This window comes from Trematomus bernacchii, unplaced genomic scaffold (assembly GCF_902827165.1).
Source record: "Trematomus bernacchii unplaced genomic scaffold, fTreBer1.1, whole genome shotgun sequence".
Taxonomy (NCBI): Eukaryota; Metazoa; Chordata; class Actinopteri; order Perciformes; family Nototheniidae; genus Trematomus; species Trematomus bernacchii.
The window spans coordinates 164643-188332 of NW_022987660.1; the positions used below are offsets into that span (position 1 = coordinate 164643).

The 23690-nt window shown below is 41.2% G+C and overlaps 1 protein-coding gene across 2 annotated transcripts in view; it reads left to right on the forward strand.

The window, feature by feature from the left end:
• Positions 1-23690, forward strand: part of htr4 (5-hydroxytryptamine receptor 4) — a 143194-nt gene that overhangs the window by 57104 nt on the left and 62400 nt on the right. For both annotated transcript variants that reach the window (XM_034135412.1, XM_034135413.1), the window contains exons 3-4: positions 3577-3690; positions 10674-10874. In XM_034135412.1, the coding sequence (XP_033991303.1) occupies positions 3577-3690; positions 10674-10874 (315 nt within the window). The remainder of the gene's footprint in view (positions 1-3576; positions 3691-10673; positions 10875-23690) is intronic.

Consider the following 23690-nt stretch of genomic DNA (forward strand, 5'->3'; position numbering starts at 1 on the left):
TACAGTAGCGGAAAAATGCTGCGTCTGCACTTTATGACGTACTATACTCCTGGGGTGAGAGAAGCTCCTACATCTGGTCTTCTTCACTCTTTTTATAAAACCATTTTGCAGTTCTCTTTACGAAGGTGTCCCATTAGAGAAGTCCTTGAAAATGATCCTCTAATTGTAAATCACAGGAGGAACGGCCAAAGATACGTTGTTGGTTCGGTGTCAAAGACATTGGGTTTTTGCCGTTCAGATTTACTTTATTATCCATTAAATGTACATAAAATGGAAATGTGTCTTTTGAACCGTCAAATAAAACAACACTCGCCATCGCACACACATTGAGCAGTTCAAACACAAAATAAATATGTGCATCTTAAAGGGACTAATTGGTTATTTAAAAAGTATTTCTACAAAATATATATATTAAAATCAGGTGATGGTTTTGAGTGTGTGTGTGTGTGTGTGTGTGTGTGTGTGTGTGTGTGTGTGTGTGTGTGTGTGTGTGTGTGTGTGTGTGTGTGTGTGTGTGTGTGTGTGTGTGTGTGTGTGTGTGTGTGTGTGTGTGTGTGTGTGTGTGTGTGTGTGTGTGTGTGTGTGTGTGTGGTGTGTGTGTGTGTGTGTGTGTGTGTGTGTGTGTGTGTGTGTGTGTGTGTGTGTGTGTGTGTGTGTGTGTGTGTGTGTGTGTGTGTGTGTGTGTGTGTGTGTGTGGAGGATAATTTAAAAAGGCTCCACGAAGCATTTTTTATAATTGTTTTTCCTGGCCTTCGGGACTTAGTCTGGGTAAATAACTTAACTTAAAAATATAAATCAATGGTTTGCTGGCTTCAAAATGTACTGTATGGACTTAGAAAGGTCTGACAATTTTTTTAATGAGTGACCCTGGCCTCATTACTCCAAATACAGAAACACCAGCACAGCAGGGGGTGAGGCGTGATGATACCCAATAACCTCGAGGGCAGGGGTCGGCAACAGGTGGACCTATAATCAATACATTAATAGGGGATTTCAATTTTGACGGGGCGATTCTATTTTAACCGCCGCCGACAGGGGGCGAAAGAGACGAGTGAGCGATACAGGGAGAGAAACACAGAAGAAGAGATGAGAGCGAAGCGGAGAGGAAAGTGAGTGAAGAGAAGAGTTAGCGATACAGGGAGAGAAGACGGAGAGGAGAGTGAACAGGCGTGTTAGCAGCAGACAGGGAGAGACAAATAATTACACATGGCGCTCTCCAAGAAGAGGAAAGTGAGAACAGAGCTTTTAACCCTGAGTGGACTCATTCATGTTCATCCTGCCCACTGGGAGCACAGAACCAGTGTGTCTCATTTGTTCAGAGACCGTGGCGCTCATTAAAAGTGCCAAAACGCCACTATGAGACAAAACACAAAGTGTTTGACCAAACATTCCCTCTCAAGTCAGAACGGAGGAAAAATAAGCAGTCTCAGAGCCCAATATGATCAGTCCACCAGGATCAAAATTAAAACTAAATATGGTTCCAGGGCAGGCTAACCGAGGCTAACCAATGAGCACCTGCATGTGTGTATGAGAATGGTCCTGACACCATTTCAGCCCAGATTTACAAACTCCTGGCAGGACAAGCTCGAGCTCAATTCTCGCACTGAATTAAAAAGTAGTGAGTGAGGGACTGCAATATAAGAGGGAAAGAAAGAGAAACTTTAAAACTGTTCAATTGTTATGATGTGTAAAGACTGATATTGTTCTATAATCGTCTGAAACTGTTAAGTCATGATGTGAAACGGTTAACAAAGAAAAAGGGAAACTCAAGCTGCTGCTACACTTTATTTTATTTATCTAAAATTAAGCACTTTTAAGATGCACATATTTTCAAAAGCTATTTTATTTATTTTCTCTATTTTATTTTTAAAAGTTGTTACATGCAGACGTTGATAAAGCTACAGGCTACTTCAATATATATCACACTAATTCATAAAGCAAGTTAGACATTTTGATGTTCCGGACCTTTGCATGGGGACATGTTCTCTAACTGGACCTCGTTGAATTTTAGTTGAATACCCCTGCTCTAGGGTGACATAGACACATAGAGACATAGAGACATATTTGCATAACAAATATATAATTATACTAAAAATTAAGCACAGTAACATACTTTTGAAGGTTTTTATGCATGTAAACGGTGTGCAGAGTCAAAACCCTCAAAGTACACCCTGAGTAAAACTCTAACACAGAAAATACCTCCCCAAAACGCCTCGTTGGAGATACGTCATTGTCCATTTGATTCTTCCGGGACGGCATGATGTCATGCCGTACCCGGAACAAAATGGACCAAGCCGCGGAGCCGTTACGTTAAGCCCCCGCTGATTGGTCCAAATTGACCAATCCACGGACTTCCTCACACACACATCTGTGTGCAGGGAGCAGGCAGCTCAGCTGATTTCTCCTCCCTGGCTGCAGGCTGATAACAGACAGTTGGGATCGTGGCAAAATTCTCTCTGCAGACCCATTCTCTCTGCAGACCCTTTCTCTCTGCAGACCCATTCTCTCTGCAGACCCCTTCTCTCTGCAGACCCCTTCTCTCTGCAGACCCATTCTCTCTGCAGACCCATTCTCTCTGCAGACCCCTTCTCTCTGCAGACCCCTTCTCTCTGCAGACCCATTCTCTCTGCAGACCCCTTCTCTCTGCAGACCCCTTCTCTCTGCAGACCCATTCTCTCTGCAGACCCATTCTCTCTGCAGACCCATTCTCTCTGCAGACCCATTCTCACAGCGTTTATCAACCTTTTTCTTACTCAATATCAAGCCACACTTATTGTTTTTACTTCGGCTGTGACTTTGTGTGTGCTCAGGATGAGTTTGGCTGTGTTTCGCTATGTATCCTAAACAAGGAAACAACACCTCCACGGAGCTCAGCGCGATTCACAACGTCCCGACCAATCAGAGCACACTGTGCTCACAGGGAGGGTGGGGGCTGGAGCTATTGGAGCTACAACGAGCCGTTAAAGGCAGAGAGTGAAATTCAGGGAATACAAGTAGTTTACAGAGATGCTGTTTGAGAAACCAATGTGAGTTTGGAAAAATGCACAATATAAATCTATTTTAGTATACCTCAACAATGGAAATATGATCAGTGGAAATGGCCATGACACCTCTCCTTTAATGTACCTTGCAATTGTAGCAACTTTAAAAAGCTCCTGATATATTTCATGCTTCATTAAAACAATAAACACTGAACTTTCTCACATCCGTCGCTTTAAATATGGAATAAAAATGTCACATAGAGTAGATTCACAATTACAGGTTGAAACATTTCCACCTCCAGACGGATGGATGAGCAGCTAAACTGTAAATCCTGTCCTGGATGAAGAGCGCTCGGTCTCATTAAAAGTTGTTTCCGTACCTGAACCCAATTTAGAAAAGTGGAGTCAGGCAATTATCACTTTTCGCTGACGCAGCTCCTCGCTGTCATAAAATACACTTTTTTACACCTGAGTGAAGCTAGTTCTCCTCCTCTTCCTCACTCCTACCTGTGTGTTTTCCACTGACTGATGTGTTGTTGTTGTTGTTGTTGTGTTTTCCACTGACTGATGTGTTGTTGTTATTGTGTTTCCGCAGCAACGGCATGGTGGGGCGGATCTTTCTGATCTGCTTCCTGTCTCTGGTCATGCTGATGAGCATCCTGGGAAACCTGCTGGTGATGACGGCCGTCTGCAAGGACCGGCAGCTCAGGTGGGATCACACTCATTTCCTGTCTTTTGTTTTAATAACATTTAAATACTAAATACAAAAAAATACAAAAAAATAATTTCCTACAGTACATACTCTAAATCAGGGGTCGGCAACCTTTTTGATATGAAGTGCCATTAAAAAAAAAAGATTGTTATCAGCGTGCCAACGATCGAGAATTATCAAGGGGGGGGGGGGGGGGTTGAGGAGCTTGACGCTCATGAACTATCAACAGGAGGGCCTCGCAGTGTGTGGACCTGGTTTAAACGGCATAATAATAAGGACGATCGTCCGTTCTGTGATTCTCCAGAACACACATGTTATGATATTAGGGTCATGCAGAGTGAGATGAGATCGCTGTCCCTTTAAGAGAGAGAGAGAGAGGGGTGTGGCGTGTGCATGTGTGTGTGTGGATGGTAGAGCGAGAGTGAGCGAGCGTGTGTATGTTTCTGGAAGTGAAACGAGGCAGCAGAAAAACAGAGGTCTGTGATGTATTTTGTGAAACAGAAGAACAGCTAAATAAATGCAACGGCCTCCCAAGAAGAGCTCGCCTCTCTCCAGTCATTTAAGCTAAAGTGGGTTATTGAACCTGAAGCTTGTTGCTTCTACCCTCCTCGACTACGGTCTGGGAGCCGACAGGAAAGTTCAACACACAGATGGCCAGTCCGCCCCTTTGTAGCATATTATTTCAATGAGAGATGAGCAGATCGCCACTGGGCTTTCAACTAAAGACACAGCCACGCAAAAACTGCGGCATTTGTAAAGCTCCTTATGGGTACTGCAATTTGTGAAGTGCTTTCCTCTGTGGTGAAACGATCAGCCCTGCACCACGGAGGAAAGCGGCAGAAAGTCACCTGGAGTTAAAGAGAGCGGGGCTGCGCTGCGTGCGGGGAGACGCGCTCTGGCGGCGGTCTCGTTCAGGATCCGAAAATACAATTTAAATATTTTGCACACTTATTCCACTTATTCCTAGTGTGCCACTGGTTACGGTGCCGCGTGCCAATGCTGGCACGCGTGCCAGGGGTTGCCGACCCCTGCTCTAAATTAAGTAAAACTACAATTTATAATAATTTCTGGGTGGTGATCTTTTTTGTAGATCTGACGAGAAGTTAGTTGTTTTTTTAGTTCCAAGAATATAATCTCCTGCACATCAACACACCCTCCACCTCACTGCACCCCCCTCCCCCTAACCACCATGGGGTCTATAGCCTTCAGCCGCTCTGCACCCCCCTCCCCCTAACCACCATGGGGTCTATAGCCTTCAGCCGCTCTGCACCCCCCTCCCCCTAACCACCATGGGGTCTAGAGCCTTCAGCCGCTCTGCACCCCGCCTAACCACCATGGGGTCTATGGCCTTCAGCCGCTCTGCACCCCGCCTAACCACCATGGGGTCCAGAGCCTTCAGCCGCTCTGCACCCCGCCTAACCACCATGGGGTCTATGGCCTTCAACCGCTCTGCACCCCCCTCCCCCTAACCACCATGGGGTCTATAGCCTTCAGCCGCTCTGCACCCCCCTCCCCCTAACCACCATGGGGTCTAGAGCCTTCAGCCGCTCTGCACCCCGCCTAACCACCATGGGGTCTAGAGCCTTCAGCCGCTCTGCACCCCGCCTCTGGAACTCCCTCCCCCCTGACATCCGCAACACTGACTCTCTCCCCATTTTCAAATCACGTCTCAAAACACATCTCTTCACACTCGCATATCCACCCTGATCGTTATCCATCACACATCCTCTGTTTTTATTGATTTGATTTTTTATATACTGCATTGTCTTGTTTATGTTTCTTATGCTGGTGTTATGTATTGTGTTTCTTGTTTTTTATGTGTTTGTACGGCGACCTTGAGAGCCTTGAAAGGCGCCTATATAAAATAAATGAATTATTATTATTATTATTATTATTATTATTATTATAATACAAATTTGAAAATACAAATAGTTAATTTTAATTTATAGGATCCAGGACTCAGGACCGCAGCAACAGGATCAGCCACGACTCAGGATCCCGGCGTAGATAGACACCAAAAAGAAATGTGGGGGAAGCTGGGTTATTGGGAACATGAGAGTACACAGGTACAGACAGAGAGAAGGAAGAAGCAAGGTGTCCCCCGACAGTCTAAGCCTATAGCAGCTAAACCAACGTGTCTACGTACATGCACTCCCTTAGGATAGGTTGAGGGGAAAGGGTAGCAAGTAAGAAGTGAGGAACGGAGGTGGAGAGGCACAACGTGTCTACGTACATGCACTCCCTTAGGATAGGTTAAAACAAGTATTATTATGATGATGATATTAATGCTTAAACAGATTATAGCCCAAATTGTACCCTTTAATAATGAACTGTAATGCGTCTTCCAACAGCAGAATATTCAGCTTTATTGGTGCTTTTTTATAAAAGAAAGTCCCCAAGGAGTCGTATAAAAACAATGCAATCTACTGCATGACGTTAATAATGGGATTGTCTTATTTTACTTAAAAAAAAGACACGAAGAGCTTTAATCTGAGTAATTTAATAATTGCAGTAATTACAGAATAATCTTTAAAGGGATTAGGAACGTTTTGCATTTCCATTCAACTCTGCTGTTAATTCCCCCGTGTTGTTGCAGAGACATTTACAACCTCAGACATATTTAGAAAACACTCAGATCTTCTCTTAATGCTTTTTATTGGGGCCGTGTTTCTCCCCCGGGTCATTTCACTTACAGTGTGTTCAGCTGGAGGAAAACAGAACACACTGAACTGTGGAAATGGAAACAGTCCAAATGCACAGAGCTGTGTCCAATAACAGATACACACGGCTCATTTTCTAAAAACACTTAACAAAACCACACACCCAGTATATCCTGTAAAATGAAGCATTGCACTCAAAACGACATAAACACTTTTGCACCAAATGACACACACCTTATTTATCTACTGTAATCGTGTGTGTGTGTGTGTGTGTGTGTGTGTGTGTGTGTGTGTGTGTGTGTGTGTGTGTGTGTGTGTGTGTGTGTGTGTGTGTGTGTGTGTGTGTGTGTGTGTGTGTGTGTGTGTGTGTGTGTGTGTGTGTGTGTGTGTGTGTGTGTGCGTGCGTGTGTGTGTTTCCTAGATCATGTGTTTCCTAGTAACACACATTACTTTTCATAAAGTGTATTTATTTTTCTCACTTTAAGCTCAACACGATAAGTCATTCTAACTAAACATGAGGCCTCCTGCTCCCACATGTAAGCTGTGTGTGTGTGTGTGTGTGTGTGTGTGTGTGTGTGTGTGTGTGTGTGTGTGTGTGTGTGTGTGTGTGTGTGTGTGTGTGTGTGTTGTGTGTGTGTGTGTGTGTGTGTGTGTGTGTGTGTGTGTGTGTGTGTGTGTGTGTGTGTGTGTGTGTGTGTGTGTGTGTGTGTGTGTGTGTGTGTGTGTGTGTGTGTGTGTGTGTGTGTGTGTGTGTGTGTGTGTGTGTGTATTTAAGCACATTTCACTTTGTGTTTTCGCTTGTATGTCAGCATGTCAGTGAGTGTGACTGTGTCTTTAAGTGTGTGTGTTTCAGCGTGTGTGTGTGTGTGTGTGTGTGCCCCTACAGTATGTGTGTATGTAAACCGTATGTATCTACAGTAATCATATGTGTTTCTGTTTCTGCTTTTTACATCTCTACACACTGTTTGTGCTTGTGTGTTTCCAGTGTGTGTGTGTGCGTGTGCGTGCGTGTGTGTGTGTGTGTGTGTGTCCCACATGAAGCAGTGTGTTTTAGGAGCTGTTAGTGTTTCTGACAGCAGGATGGAAGACCCTCTCACTGAACATGTTTACAGAGAGAGACCACCAGCTGATTCTCTCACTGGAGAGACTGGTAATAAACAGCTGACCAATAAGATGAGGGGGATGGTCTAACTTTGACTTTAAAGGGGCCTTGTTAGCTGTGTGAAGGAGTCAGTGTTGGAGTGTGTGTTTCAGGCAACAGTTACACACTGCTGTATTGTGCTACTGCATAACACACACTCTCTCACACACTAAACCTGTGTCAGTCTGTTCACACACACAAGCTATCACATGAAGTATCCAGGTTAAAAAAGAGAGGCTCACACACACACACACAGACGTCATGTGGACATTCAGTGGAAAATCATATCAGATAGTTTCAGGAACAAAGATTCTCTCTCTTTTTGTCCTGATCTATTTTTATAAAAACCTGTCTGAAAATGAGCTGATCAGATTTTGGCCACTTTGTGATGTCATAATGATGTTTTGTCTTGTGTAACCATTAGCCAATCAGCAACCAAGGTGACCCCCCCCCCCACCGTATCACCTGAATCTCCTCCTAGAGCACCATTGAGTTCTTTGTAACCAAATGTCTCTCAGAGGGGCGTGGGGAGGGGCTCCTTATTTTCATCTAAAGTAACAGACAGAGAATCAGCACTTTGGAAACAGGGCTGAAACAGAGGGGATTATGGGTAATGCTGCAATGATCTGTTTGGTGTTTCAGCCAATCAGAGACAGGCTCTGGATATATCTGAGACCTGTATAATAGGGGTGTGAATATTGCACAGTTTAGTATTAATGAAGGTAGAGACTTGCATGGACGTTTGCAAGAGAAAAAGCGTTAAAGAAGTCGAGCAAAAGAACATTAAATAAAATATTACTTTAATTTAGAAAGTATTTCAACTTGAATAATGGAAACTACGAAGAGAATATTAAGAAAATGAATCATTAATTGATAGTAAAATCAATGGGTGATTTCATATCTGTCTCTCTCTGAATTTGAGCCCAGTTGCAGAGGAACAATAGAGTAAATCCTCCTGGGTTTTATTTCATCGTGATGTTTGTCTCTTTATCTCAGCAGCTGTTTCTCTACGATAAAGAGACACAGCGTGTATCACAGAGAGAGAGCAGGGAGTTAGTCTCAGCGTCAGAGAGGAATCAGTGTTTCCTCGCTGTGTTTGAACAATGAATCCACTTTTATCTCTCTCTGTCTTTCCTTTTCATTTCAAGTTTGAGAGATGAGTGTTTCCTCAAACTTTCACCTCTCTGTCGTCCTGCTTTCACTCCGGGGACGTTTTCCTTTCCTCTCTGTTTTGTTTTTGTCTTCCCGTTCTCCTGAAATATATTGCATTGTGAGTAGTGGTGGAAAGTAACTAAGAACTGTACTTAAAGGTGGGGTATGTCATTTTGGAGAAACCAGCTCGAGTGCGCTAGAATTTGAAAATACACAACCGGAACAAATCTGCCCCTTCCTTCAGACTTCCTCACAGAGCCCCTCCTCCAACACACACGAACGCGCACATGACCAATGAGGGCACGAGATAAGTTTGTGCACAGATGGAAGGCTGACAGGCAGGTAGGCCATCCAGTTACTTTAGATCAGGGGTGTCAAACTCAATTTCATCACGGGCCACATCAGCATTATGGTTGCACTCAAAGGGCCGGTTGTAACTTTAAGACTATATCATTAATTAATATAACTTCATAATTAACTACGTCTGAAAGCAGAAGTCTAGAGCAAATAATTGCAAGTCTCTTCAGTAAGAATGTCACAATATGATTTTAAAAGAAAAGCCACATTCTGGAAAAACATTGATTGTGACATTTTGAAAAAAAAATCTATTTATGAGAAAAAGGCTAATTCTAAGAAAAAAGGCATATTTGGACAAAAAAAGTCAAATTCTGAGAAAAAGTCAAATTTGAGATGCATTGTGGGACATGTCGTTTATGGGCAACGTGCTTCTGTAAAGTAGCATGTAACCGTATAATAAACATATTATATTCTTTGCCAGCTCTTGTGGGGCCACATAAAATGAAGTCGCGGGCCGGATTTGGCCCCCGGGCCTTGAGTTTGACACCCCTGCTTTAGATGATTGGTCGTGCTTTTTACAGCGCCACGGCTTCCACAGATTACATTTTTTATGTATTTATTGTCAAAGCATTTCATGTATTCATTGCTATCAGGATGTTAAGAGCATTCCATGGAATATAACAAAAAGTGTTTCTGAAATGAATTACATACCCCACCTTTAAGGACAATTTTGAGGTACTCTGTACTTCTACTCCACTACAGTCCAGAGGTGAATTGTGTACTTTTCCTCCACTACATGTATTGAATACCTTCAGTTACTTCACAGATCTGGATGAATGATGTGAAATATAATCAAGTGTTAAATCAGACTGTAGTTCCACCTGGAGTAAATCCACAAGCTACCCTGCAGTATACAAAGTCATTCAAAGTAGCTGCACCTTCACCAGCTTTGAGAACACTTATTATTGACGTACTTTTCCCACGTATGATTGTGAGTAATGTGATTCATAATTTGGTCCACCTCTTTTCTTTGTGTTGGAATTTAACCAACCTCTTTCTGTTTCGTCTCACAATCAGCATCTCTGTTCAGAAGTCATAAGATAAGATTTACTTCATTGATCGCAATTTGGGACATTTTTTAGTGCAGTATTCACAGACTTCACACTGAAATGTGCCCTTTGTTGTTCAGGATATTGCTTTAATTCATATTTGATTAAAAACAAAGAGGTGTACAGGAAGCCCCAGCGTGTTCCTGTAGGAAGTTTGATTTGAAACATTTGGCTTTTTCTTAACAATCCATCATGATTGTGTTTGTATTTTGATTACAAGGACGAATCAGGAGCTGATGTTTTGCTTTCTCTATGATTGCTTTGCATGAATAACGCTATTTTTTCATTGTGTGTTAATAAAAACAATGGGTTTGTTCATGTGTTTTGCTGCTCTACAGTATTATTGGTTTTCATACAAATGCCAATCTGAGTGTGACAGCAACGCTAAAGAAGCTGCACGGAAATAAACGATATATTTGGACAGCATTATTTTATAAGCTATATTTCATCCCTCACACTTCGACTAACTCCATTTCTTCATACATTGTATATATATTAAATACATGTCTTCCCCCTCCCCCCTCAGGAAGATAAAGACCAACTACTTCATCGTGTCCCTGGCCTCCTTGACTGTAGTATTAATATATATATATATTAAATACACTTCTTCTCGTTCCTCAGGAAGATAAAGACCAACTACTTCATCGTGTCCTTAGCCTTCGCGGACCTGCTGGTCTCGGTGCTGGTGATGCCGTTCGGAGCCATCGAGCTGGTGACGCAGCACTGGATCTACGGGGACACCTTCTGCCTGGTGAGGACCGCTCTGGACGTCCTGCTGACCACCGCCTCCATCCTGCACCTCTGCTGCATCGCCCTGGACAGGTGAGACCCATGGATGTTTAATAAGAACTGGATACACCGTTGGAAGCGTGGCTTGTTCATTCCTATGAGAGCTGCTCATTGGCGCATGAGGACAAAATGGCCTGACATATTTTAGAGAGCAAAACGTCACAAATTACCCATCATGCCTTACTGTTAGAGCAGAAGTATACCCGTATGTAGCTCATAGAGCGGAGTTGAGTTTTCCCTTAAGCCCCGCCTCCTGTCATTAAGCCCCATCTCCTATCATTAAGCCCCGCCCCCGAATTCCTGCTCTCCGCTCAGTAGAATGAATGGAGAGAGAAAATAAATCTGGATTAAGCTTTTAGTGCATTTTGTAACTTTAAGGACCGAATGATTATAATAAGGGCTATACAAGTGTTCCGCTGATTTACAGACGTCTCTTTCCCCATGTTAGTCAATGGGAGAAAGTATTTCTGGGCCCAGTGACGTCACGGACTGATACGGAAAGTGTAGTACCGCCGTTTGGCCACTAGGAATATTTTCCTCAGTGTCCGGAGCACTTCCTGAGGGCTTGATGAGACCCCCTGCTGCTGGAGGGGTACAATATACCCAGAGGAGAGATAAATACTCAGATCTTGTACTTGAGTAAAAGTAGAAGTACTCAGATCTTGTACTTGAGGAAAAGTAGAAGTACTCAGATCTTGTACTTGAGGAAAAGTAGAAGTACTCAGATCTTGTACTAGAGTAAAAGTAGAAGTACTCAGATCTTGTACTTGAGGAAAAGTAGAAGTACTCAGATCTTGTACTTGAGGAAAAGTAGAAGTACTCAGATATTGTACTTGAGTAAAAGGAGAAGTACTCAGATCTTGTACTTCAGTAAAATTAGAAGTACTCAGATCTTGTACTAGAGTAAAAGTAGAAGTACTCAGATCTTGTACTTGAGTAAAAGTAGAAGTACTCAGATATTGTACTTGAGTAAAAGTAGAAGTACTCAGATCTTGTACTAGAGTAAAAGTAGAAGTACTCAGATATTGTACTTGAGTAAAAGGAGAAGTACTCAGATCTTGTACTTCAGTAAAATTAGAAGTACTCAGATATTGTACTTGAGGAAAAGTAGAAGTACTCAGATATTGTACTTGAGTAAAAGGAGAAGTACTCAGATCTTGTACTAGAGTAAAAGTAGAAGTACTCAGATCTTGTACTTGAGTAAAAGTAGAAGTACTCAGATATTGTACTTGAGTAAAAGTAGAAGTACTCAGATCTTGTACTAGAGTAAAAGTAGAAGTACTCAGATATTGTACTTCAGTAAAATTAGAAGTACTCAGATATTGTACTTGAGTAAAAGTAGAAGTACTCAGATCTTGACCAGATTGTAGGAGTACACCATTTACGTCTGAATTATAGTGCAGTAGAACTACAAAGTAGCATAACATGAAAATACACATGTGAAGTACCAGTCCCTCAAGAATATACCTGCATATCCCAGGAATGTGTGGGAGAGAAACTCCCTCTGGAGGGAACACAGGGATTTTAGCCTCTGCAGACCATTTACATGCACTCAAACCTGTAGGGAAAACCCCCTGAAAAGCAGAATAGGGCCTCTTAAATTCAACGACAGACCTTCATGTCCTCTGTCACTTAAAACAGACAGGATGAGGTTTTTTAATTGGCCAAGCACCTGTTAATACAGATGAACGGTTAACGAGCTCCACACATGAAAATAAAAACAGCATTTCACAGATCGTTCTGCCCATCTGTCGCTCCGCTACACCTGCTCTCACATAATGGTGTTTTAATATAGAGCACTTTCCATTAATCATCACATTCCCACACAACCTTTATAGAGCAATTAGCACATGCTATCTCATATCCATCAGAGAGGGTGTAACTGTGGTGGCTTTTATTTTTCAATCTCATTTATTCCAGAAAATTATTCTTCATGAAGAGACAAACTTTATCTGTTTTATTGCTTTTGATCAAGCTTAACGACTATGTGCACTTTTGTCTTGTTTTATTCTAATTGTTAGATCACCAAATGGGTTTTGAGAAAAGCTTTTAAAGATTATTGAGGATAGATAAAGCGAGCGTGTTTATTGCTCGGTTGGTGTTAATAATGTATCATTTCAAAGTAAAGAATATGTTCAGATAATGAGCATTTTCAGGTTTTTATTTGCAGCGTTTGGTTTCTGAAGCTTTTAGTAAATGCTGCGCATGTCTCCTCAAGTCGCTGAATGTTCTCTAAATGCTGCATGTGTTTTCAAGTTGCTGAAGATGTTTCTTCATGATGAACATTTGGGTTTTTATATCTGCATCCTTTCTGAAGCTGCAGAAAGGAAAAGTTTTGGACGAAACTAGATAACTAAAGTCGGTTTCTGATGGTTCTGAAAACCAAAGTAAATATGTCAATAACTCTGACTTTCAGGAACTTTTAATGTATAAAGTTTAATCTATTTGTTTTGTGCTTACACTATATCAGAGTGCTTGAAAAGTTACCAAACACAAATCAGATTGAGACGTGATAAAGTTTAGAGGTTTCATCTGTCTGCATGATACAGATAACAACATCACAGGCTGCCACCTCAACAACGAAAACACATCAACAACAACCAGTAACAGAACAATTATCACAGGAATGATTTTATTGATAGTAAAACCTGCCTTTCATGAAGCAGATTCAGCCTCTACACCAACACTGAAACACATGAGCTCATACTACAGTTTAAAAAAGCAGGAATACAATCTGAGCTGACAGGAAATGCTCCGTTTTAGTTTAATACACACAGTTAAGCTCACACACACTATTTGATGAACATATAGGTTCACCTGCTGAATTAATAACAGAACAGATGAAGCAAAGAAAGTGAAAATCATAAAGCAGATTCAGGCAGTAGAGATAGATTCACACTTAAAGTATTAAGTATTACATTAGCAGCTGCAGAGTTACACCGCATAACACCTTCTGCTGGTAGCTTTCAAATTGCCTAATTGCGATGTTGGTTTCAGACCCTTGTGATTAAAACAGCTAGTTATGTTTAATTTATATTGGTTAGCTCACCTGTTACCCTGAGCCACTTCATACAGCTGTCATCTGATTTGCAGCGCGTCCAAAGATCAGTGGTACATTTGGCCCGATTTGAAATAATTTGAAGTCGAGTCGAGACACGAAAGTGTACATGGACGCTTAGTTGCTGAAAGATACATTTCAAAAGCTTGAGAAGAGCTTACAAAGAGATACAATAATTCTGAAGGAGCTCAGATGTGAAGCCTTCCTTCAACTCTCATGAATCCTCTGAGAAGGTGCTCCTCAAGGATCTGTTCCAAATAGATTTTCTCTGAACCGCAAACATCACAAAGGTTCTTTTAGGCACAGTTTATGGCAGCTTTGATGTTGTAGAAGCTTTGTAGATGACAAAAGGTTTGACTGGAAGTGACAGTAGGTCACCGTAATACCAATATTTGTTCGACTCTTTGCAAAGCCACAGTTGTGTGGTTTGTTAATGTACTGTAAGGAACCCCTGTTTTTTGCAGAGCTTTGGAAATTGTAAAATCATTACATTGTAATAATGTTTTTGAAATTCATACAGTATTCATATTGTCACAAACATTGGACAATTCTCCCTCACCTCATGTTCAGACCATAAAATCCGTATCTCATTATGAAACAATCAATACCTCTGCTTTATTAATAATCTGGTGAACAGAAACAGAAGCAAGGTGTACAAAATGTTGAGGAATATGCAGGGGAAATGTAGGGAATGCTGACAATGTCATTTATAGCTTCCAGCATCATAAACAAGAACAAAATCATCTGGTATTTTATTATTTTCATTATGAATCTCTAAAAGGAAGCATCTGTGCGCCGTGCATTGGAAGAGAAGACATGGAATAAACACAGATGGAGACAATGAGAAACCTTTGGAAAACATATACAAGAATCTGGAGAAAAATACCAAAATGACAAACATTTCGAGCAGATTTTATTTATTGTTTACTGCTGTCAAAACTGCTGAAAAATGTGTCCTGACCTAAAAACGAACGCCCCGTCGAGCTGTTGACGGAGCGTTACAGAAACACGTAAACATCAACGGACAAAAAAAGACCTGAAGCTTATATCGAGAAACTCAGAGGATGACTGGCTTCTGAAATCCCCATTTTATAAACTTTTATGAAAATATCAGCAAGATGTGTTCTCTTGTGACTGGCAACTTTTTTTTGTAATATTATCTTAAGTGCTCTTTTATCCGTTTCATGTCATCTTGGGTGAAGATATTCCTGATTATGACAAGGCAGTGGAATACTCAATGCTGATTGGTCAATTTGGAACATTCTGCAGTCTGCTATTTTTTATAACAGACCGTTACTAAGGATGACAGACCGTTACTAAGGATAACAGACCGTTACTAAGGATGACAGACCGTTACTAAGGATAACAGACCGTTACTAAGGATGACAGACCGTTACTAAGGATAACAGACCGTTACTAAGGATAACAGACCGTTACTAAGAATGCCACACCGTTACTAAGGATGACAGACCCTTACTAAGGATAACAGACCCTTACTAAGGATGACAGACCGTTACTAAGGATGACAGACCGTTACTAAGGATAACAGACCCTTACTAAGGATAACAGACCGTTACTAAGGATGCCACACCGTTACTAAGGATAACAGACCGTTACTAAGGATGACAGACCGTTACTAAGGATGACAGACCGTTACTAAGGATAACAGACCATTACTAAGGATGACAGACCCTTACTAAGGATGACAGACCGTTACTAAGGATGACAGACCATTACTAAGGATGAAAGACCCTTACTAAGGATGAAAGACCCTTACTAAGGATGACATACCGTTACTAAGGACAACAGACCGTTACTAAGGATAACAGACCGTTACTAAGGATGAAAGACCCTTACTAAGGATGCCACACCGTTACTAAGGATAACAGACCGTTACTAAGGATGACAGACCGTTACTAAGGATGCCACACCGTTGCTAAGGATGACAGACCCTTACTAAGGATGACAGACCGTTACTAAGGATGACAGACCATTACTAAGGATGACAGACCCTTACTAAGGATGAAAGACCCTTACTAAGGATAACAGACTCTTACTAAGGATGACAGACCGTTACTAAGGATAACAGACCGTTACTAAGGATAACAGACCGTTACTAAGGATGCCACACCGTTGCTAAGGATGACAGACCCTTACTAAGGATGACAGACCGTTACTAAGGATGACAGACCATTACTAAGGATGACAGACCGTTACTAAGGATGACAGACCGTTACTAAGGATGACAGACCGTTACTAAGGATGACAGACCGTTACTAAGGATAACAGACCGTTACTAAGGATAACAGACCGTTACTAAGGATGCCACACCGTTGCTAAGGATGACAGACCCTTACTAAGGATGACAGACCGTTACTAAGGATAACAGACCGTTACTAAGGATGACAGACCGTTACTAAGGATAACAGACCGTTACTAAGGATGACAGACCGTTACTAAGGATGACAGACCGTTACTAAGGATAACAGACCGTTACTAAGGATGACAGACCGTTACTAAGGATGACAGACCGTTACTAAGGATGACAGACCGTTACTAAGGATAACAGACCGTTACTAAGGATGACAGACCGTTACTAAGGATGACAGACCGTTACTAAGGATGACAGACCGTTACTAAGGATGACAGACCGTTACTAAGGATGACAGACCGTTACTAAGGATGACACTCGTAAAAAACACGAGAGTTCCATACATTACATACAGCGGACTATGGATTAGCATAATTGTTAACGTAACATTGGAAATGCCATTGACAAGCTAACTCAATTAGCATTGCAATTTTTTTTTTTTAAATGTCCACACATATTTAAAAACTGTTTTAGATTACTGTTGCAAGTACATATTTAAATTGAATATAGCTGACTACTAGCAGTGCTTCAGGTTCAGCAGAGACAATTTAATCAGGACTTTTCTAGTGTAAATTCAACTACGGCAAGCCTATATGGACAAACTCTGCCAACTCGACTCTGTTGTATTTAAGCCTCCAAATAGGAATGCAGCAATTGTCTATTTTATTTTGCACTCCTTTGCCTTACTGGTCAAAATGTCTCCTGTGAGAAAACACTACCTTTACCTTTCCTCATCTGAGTCTTTGTACCTTTTCCCCCTTAACACGAGGTCCCTGTGGCTGATGAAAATGCATAATAATAACATATAAATAAAGGAAATAGCTAAAAGCAGAAGGGGAAATGCAGATTGAAATGTCACTCGATGCTCGTCGTGAAGAGAAAAGAAACATCTGTTGCCTCCAGTGATTTTGGGCTTTAAGAGCTCGGCTTTCAAACAACAAAAGCTTGTGTACGTGGCGGAGAAAAGAGAAAGAATCGCGAGGGATACCGAGAGAAAGGGAGGGGAAATGGAGAATAATGCAGAGAGAAAGTGAGATATAGGAAATAAGTGAACAGCTGCAGGATAAAGCTTCTCATTCAGCCTCTGTCAGCTGAAGACGCTGAATGGAAATGAATCAAGACTAAAAATACCAGAACCGCCACAAAAAGGATGCAGAAACACAAAGGCTTTCAGAGGAGATGAGACATTCAGACAGAGGAAACAACACCGGAGAGAAGAGGCTTGATCAAGTGAAAGAGGGAAGAAAACACAGCCATACGTAGCTTAAATGTAATTGCGTGGATAACTGGGTTCATATTCGGAATTGATCTACTTGATTACAGATATTGATGAAAATATAGAGCCTGATGCCAAACCAACTTTTTGACAGAATTGTGTTTGTTTGTTTGTTTGTTTGTTTTTGAAACGTTTATGAAAGCTGCTTTTAGCAACGTGTCTATGGAAGTATAACTACAGTAAACCAGAATAATTGAACCCCCAAAAAAACCTTTAAAAATGAGTTTTAATGTAAACTCTTTACTACCTTTTTTGTATTTAAAGGTGGGGTAGGTAAGTTTGAGAAACCGGCTCGAGATACACTTGTTGTTATATTCCATGGAATGCTCTTAACATCCCGATAGCAATGAATATCTGAAGTGCTTTGACAAAAAATCCATAAATAAATATCATCTGTGGAAGCTGTAGTACTGTAAAAAGCACGACCAATCATCTGAGCCGGCCCGGCTAAAATAACTGGATGGCCTACCTGCCTGTCAGCCTTCCATCTGTGCACTAATTTATCTCGTGCCCTCATTGGTCATGTGCGCGTTCGTGTGTGTTGGAGGAGGGGCTCTATAAGGAAGTGGCAGATTTTCTCCGGTTGTGTATTTTCAAATTCTAGCGCACTCGAGCTGGTTTCTCCAAAATTACCTACCCCACCTTTAATGTGTTGAATATCCATCCTCTTACATTTTCAAAAATAACGTGTTGAAATGTAGTGCTGGATTTTCAGGATAAATGAACCAACCATTTAGATATGTGATTAGTTTATTCAAGTCACGCACATTTGGGAATTACATTGTGTTAATAATTAATCTAATTTATATTATGAGAGCCATCAATTTTGCCATAACTAGCTATAGCTAAAATTCCCTAGCTACCTTGTTAGAAAGATAGGTAACACTATCATGCTTGTAAAGAAGTTGACGTTACTAGGGATGTCCCGATCACCTTTTTTTGCTCCCGATCCGATTCCGATCATTTGATTTTGACAATCTGCCGATACCGATTTTTCCCGATCCGATCTTTATGCAATGCATTAAGAGAAAAAAAAGGTAACAGATAACGGCTGGTCATCCAACGCGATGAATTCAGCTATCTTGGCTGTTATTCTTTTAGCCTTTTCACTGTTCTGGGGCAGTTTCTCTTTCCTTTTAAAAGTCTCTGAAAGTGTCGGTTGTTTCAGTGCCGTTACCTGAGTGGCCGCTGTGTACTCGTCGTGTTGTTGTTGGTGTTTGTATTAGATTGGTCGTGTTGAACGTAGCTCTGTTCTTTCCACCACGCGGAACCTCCGCCTTGCAAACATTGCATCTGGCTGTTACACTGCCTTCGCTTTCAATTTTATAATACTTCCAAACTCCTGACATTTTCTCTGTCCCGACTCCCGAGGCACCAGCTGAACGTAGCCTCTTGTTAGCTTACTGCTACTATTAGACACTGCGCCCACTCTGTTGCCAGATTTGAGAGAAATAAGCAACCAGGTCTATGAAAACAAGCCCAAAAGAAGCAACACATACATGATGTTGTGTAATTTTAAACCAAAACTAAGGCCTCAGGGTGACTTCAAGACGTGAACATGGTCATTTTTGTTTTGTAACATTAAATAAAATTATAAAAATATTTTATAAAAAAAAAATTCAAAATTCAAAAAAAATTCCCGATCCCCGATTTTTTAATTCCGATTCCGATCTTTTGAATATCACGTGATCGGCTCCGATCCCCGATCACGTGATCGGATCGGGACATCTCTAGACGTTACCTATTCTGATAAATAAATAACTAACATTGGCTAGTTAGCTAGGTATCAAACGTCCGCTAGTCAAGCAGCACACTGACAGGTTAACAGAGTCTCTGGTTTTATACATTTTAACACTGTGGACCTTTTTCTTCTGGCAGTGAGAGTTATTATAAACTGTCCACTTGAGCTGTAGTCTGCAGACGGACCGGTCGCTGTGCTTCAGTACTTTGAGAGCAGTGTTGTAGTCAAGTCACCAATTCACGAGTCCAAGTCACTCTCGAGTCACCACTCTTCGAGTCCGAGTCCAAGTCCGAGTCACCAAGGGAGAGTCGTAGTCGAGTCCGAGTCCAAGTCCGAGTCACCCAAGGAATGTCCGAGTCGAGTCCGATTCCGAGTCATCATTACCTGTGTTCGAGTCCGAGTCCAAGTCCGAGTCACCCAAGGAGTGTCCGAGTCAAGTCCGAGTCCGAGTCATCATTACCTGTGTTCGAGTCCGAGTCCAAGTCCGAGTCACCTAAGAAGAGTCCAAGTCAAGTCCGAGTCACAAGTCTTCATGTATTAATCTTCATGGATATATGTGTTGAAATGTAGCTGCTCCTCTACATTGCTTTTATCCTGTCATGTTATACTAATCTGTCTATTGAACTGCTGTGAAGCCAGTTTGGCTACAATTCTTGTAATAGGTGCTATACAAATATAAAGCTTATTACTAATATTATTATTATTATTATATATAAACTATGTTTAAAATGAGTTACCTTTTAGAGAAGTGATTATATTTGTATGCCAATATTTTCCTATGGTAAAGTTTTCGTTTTGCACTTTTATTTTGATAGTAATAAGATCGGGACTCTTATTTTGAAGGAACTTTTACCGGTTAAATCGGTTTACTGATAAAGATTTAGCCCCAGAAAGCACATGGCTACTTAGCATGCAAAATGACGTCATTCTGCATGTTAAGTAGCCATATGCTTTCGTGTTATCGGCTGAATCTTTATGTATTGATTAGATGACGTTACTCTGATGATAGTGTTCAAGACAGCCTATATGTCTGAACTCGATGTTTAGAGTAATGTGTTACGGAGCCTTCTCTTCAATATTGTTTCCACATAGAGCATTTTGCGCTGCTCTTTTCCAATGTGGAAGCAGAATGTGTGAAAGCATACAGCACGATGCGGGGTGTGTCTCTAGACATCTTTAGACTGGAATAGCGGGGCCCAGTACGTGAACTCGCCTCGCAGCCGGTGCACACGCCAGGATAGAGGACATCAGACTCCATAGAAAACTTGCTCGAGTCCGAGTCCGAGTCCAAGTCGGAGCGTCAATGTACAAGTCGAGTCCGAGTCATCATGGGGGGAAAAATCCACGAGTCCGAGTCCGAGTCCAAGTCAGCGTACGCGATAATTCACGAGTCCGAGTCCGAGTCCAAGTCATCGTGCGCGAGAATTCACGAGTCCAAGTCCGAGTCGCGTCAATCAGTGCGGGAGTCCGAGTCGAGTCACGAGTCCCGAAAATCGGCACTCGAGTCCGACTCGAGTCCGAGTCCAGGACTCGAGTACTCCATCTCTGTTTGAGAGTTTGTCAAAGCAGAGCCATCAATCAATCAATCAATCAATCAATGTTTATTTATATAGCCCAATATCACAAATGTTACATTTGTCTCAGTGGACTTCACAGTTTGTACAGAATATCAGTATGACAATACGACCCCCTCTGTCCTTAGACCCTCACATCGTACAAGGAAAAACTTCCGGAGAAAACCCACATCGACACCAAGAGACTCTAGAGTTATAAAAAATGTGAGATTTTGGGCCATTTCCACAGGACTGTAGTCACTAACAGGATATGGATGCTGTAAAACCATTGCATACAGTAGGTGCAGTGTAGCTGTGAATTATCCAAAGGAAATGTATTATTAGGGGGTCCGCGGGGTCTTAAAAAGTATTGAAAGTTGATCAATCAATTTAGCAAAAATTAAGGCTATTAAAAAGTATTTAAAAGTATTAAATGGCATTTTCCAAGGTATTACATTTTGTAGCTTGTTTTCAATAAGTATATCAATTGTCCAAAGAGGTTGTATTCTACAGTCTGCCTGAATGTAATCATTGCGTAGGTGTGTAGTGTGATTCTGTGTAGTTTATTTATTTATCAAATCAAATCAAATCAAATCAAGTTTTATTTATATAGCACATTTTTAAACGATTTTTGGTCGAGCCGAAGTGCTGTACATATAATAAAAATACCCTACAGTAAAGACATTTTACAGCAAATACAACAGCACAGATTGTTCAGAATATCAGTATGAGGAAAACGACCCCCTCTGTCCTTAGACCCTCACATCGTACAAGGAAACACTTCCAGAAAAACCCCACATTTCAAAGGGAAAAATGGGAGAAACCTCAGGGAGAGCAACAGAGGAGAGATCCCTCTCCCAGGACGGACAGACGTGCAATAGATGCCGTGTGTAAATCGAAGAGATAATACATTTACAACATAGCTAAACCAAATGTTTGGAAATGCATGTGTCTATAATAAGAAGATTTATGGCATCTCGTTGGGTTTGACGTCATCTGAACAGGACATTGCACGCTCACTGCTTGATAGCGCGAAGCTCCGTTTACGCCGGTTGTTGAACAACATCGTTATGGGGAAATGCAAGTCTGCGTCCAAATGGTTGGAAGATAAGGAGGAAGCACAATCAATACTGTATATAGTCAATGTGAGGTAAAGTGTGTCGCCAAGGTAACCGGTTAAAACTCCAAGTGGCGATGAGGTCTTAAAATGTATGGAAAGGGTCTTAAAAAAGGTCTTAAAAGGTCTTACATGTGACTTCAGGATTCCTGCATATACCCTGATTATTTACAATGCTGCTAGTGTTAAACCGGACGAACCGTGAGTGTGAAAAGAGACGTGAGGTGAAAGGGGTGGACGATGCATTCATTAACTCAAAAAGTTGCCCGGAATAAACAGTAGAGAGAGAAAGTGAAATAATTGGAGCAAGGTGAATATTTGGCTTCACGCTCTGGTACCGTGCCTGCATTCATTCTGCATTTTATTATCGCCTTGCTGCCACTTCTCTGGTATTATTCGCCACACAAAACCTGCCAACATTCACTAAATCCCTTTGAAAGACAATGGAGCAGGTGCTACAGACTGACAGCATTACACAATACTCTTCAGTCCGTTTAATGAAATATGTCTTTAGTACCTGAATATCACATTTTGACCCAGTTCCTTGAGTCCATTACACACTGAGGAACTGAGAAATGAGCGAGTACAATTCAAGGTACTCACCTGCATATATTACGTTTGTTTTTTATGCCTTTTGTCAATAAGGAAAGCAATAATAAGGTTTGCCATCTTGGTAGTTCAGGTGCAACCCGTTCAGCACATCACGAAAACGCTCAGAAAACATGACCTCCTTTCCAGGAATATGTGTGCATATTTTGTAGCCCGTGTGTTGAGTGTCAGCTCCTGTGGGGGCAAAATATGTAAATGTTTACTGCAAATAAGTTATTAATATCCATCAATACACACTGCCTTTTTCATTCTTCCATCCACCTTGAAGTAGTGAAGATGGAAGTTGTATTTTTCTATGGTTTTAATGCCTTTCTAAAGAATGAAAGGAATAGTTAAAGAAAATCGAACTAAGGTATATTTAAGGTCACCTGATTCTGATTTGTAAATCTTACGTGGTCAATCCTGAACTCTAGTAGTATTACAGTTCATCCAGTTCCTCTCTGTTGTCAGTGAGCGATGGTATTTTCCCGTTCCTCATTACCTCCTCGTGGCCTTTAGCAGCCTCAGTGATCTGGACTGTGTATGCTCCGCCTGACATTCAGAAAGGTCAGAAGACCCTCTCTCTGTTTGGGTTTCTGAAATAGACGTGTTGAGAGGCTGCAGATGGGTTCTTTAAGTGTGGAGGTTGAAGCCTGACTGACCCCCCCCCTATCCCAAATGCACAAAAACACAGTATGTACCTCCAGATGCTAAAATACATGAAAGCAGTGATGGAAGTACATTTACTTTGTTGACTTGTTGTACTTGAGTATTTCCACTTAATACTACTATACTTCTACTTCTACTCCCCCTACATTACACTCAGAAGGTTCTTTGTAAATACTGTAAATAACACAAGATATACTGAAATTGTATAATGCAGTACTGTAGTACTAATCTACACAGTTTTTCCAAGTATCTATATTTTTTACACATTGTCAAACTACAATACTAAAATGCTCTTTCATGTATTTTAAATAAAATACATGAAAGCAGTAGCAGTGGTGGAAATTACATTTACTTAGGTGTTGTACTTTTTTGACTTATTGTACTTGAGTATTTCCATTTAACTTTACACTTCTACTCCTCTACATTACACCCGGAAAGTACTTTGTACATAAAAAACACAAGATATGCTGATATGG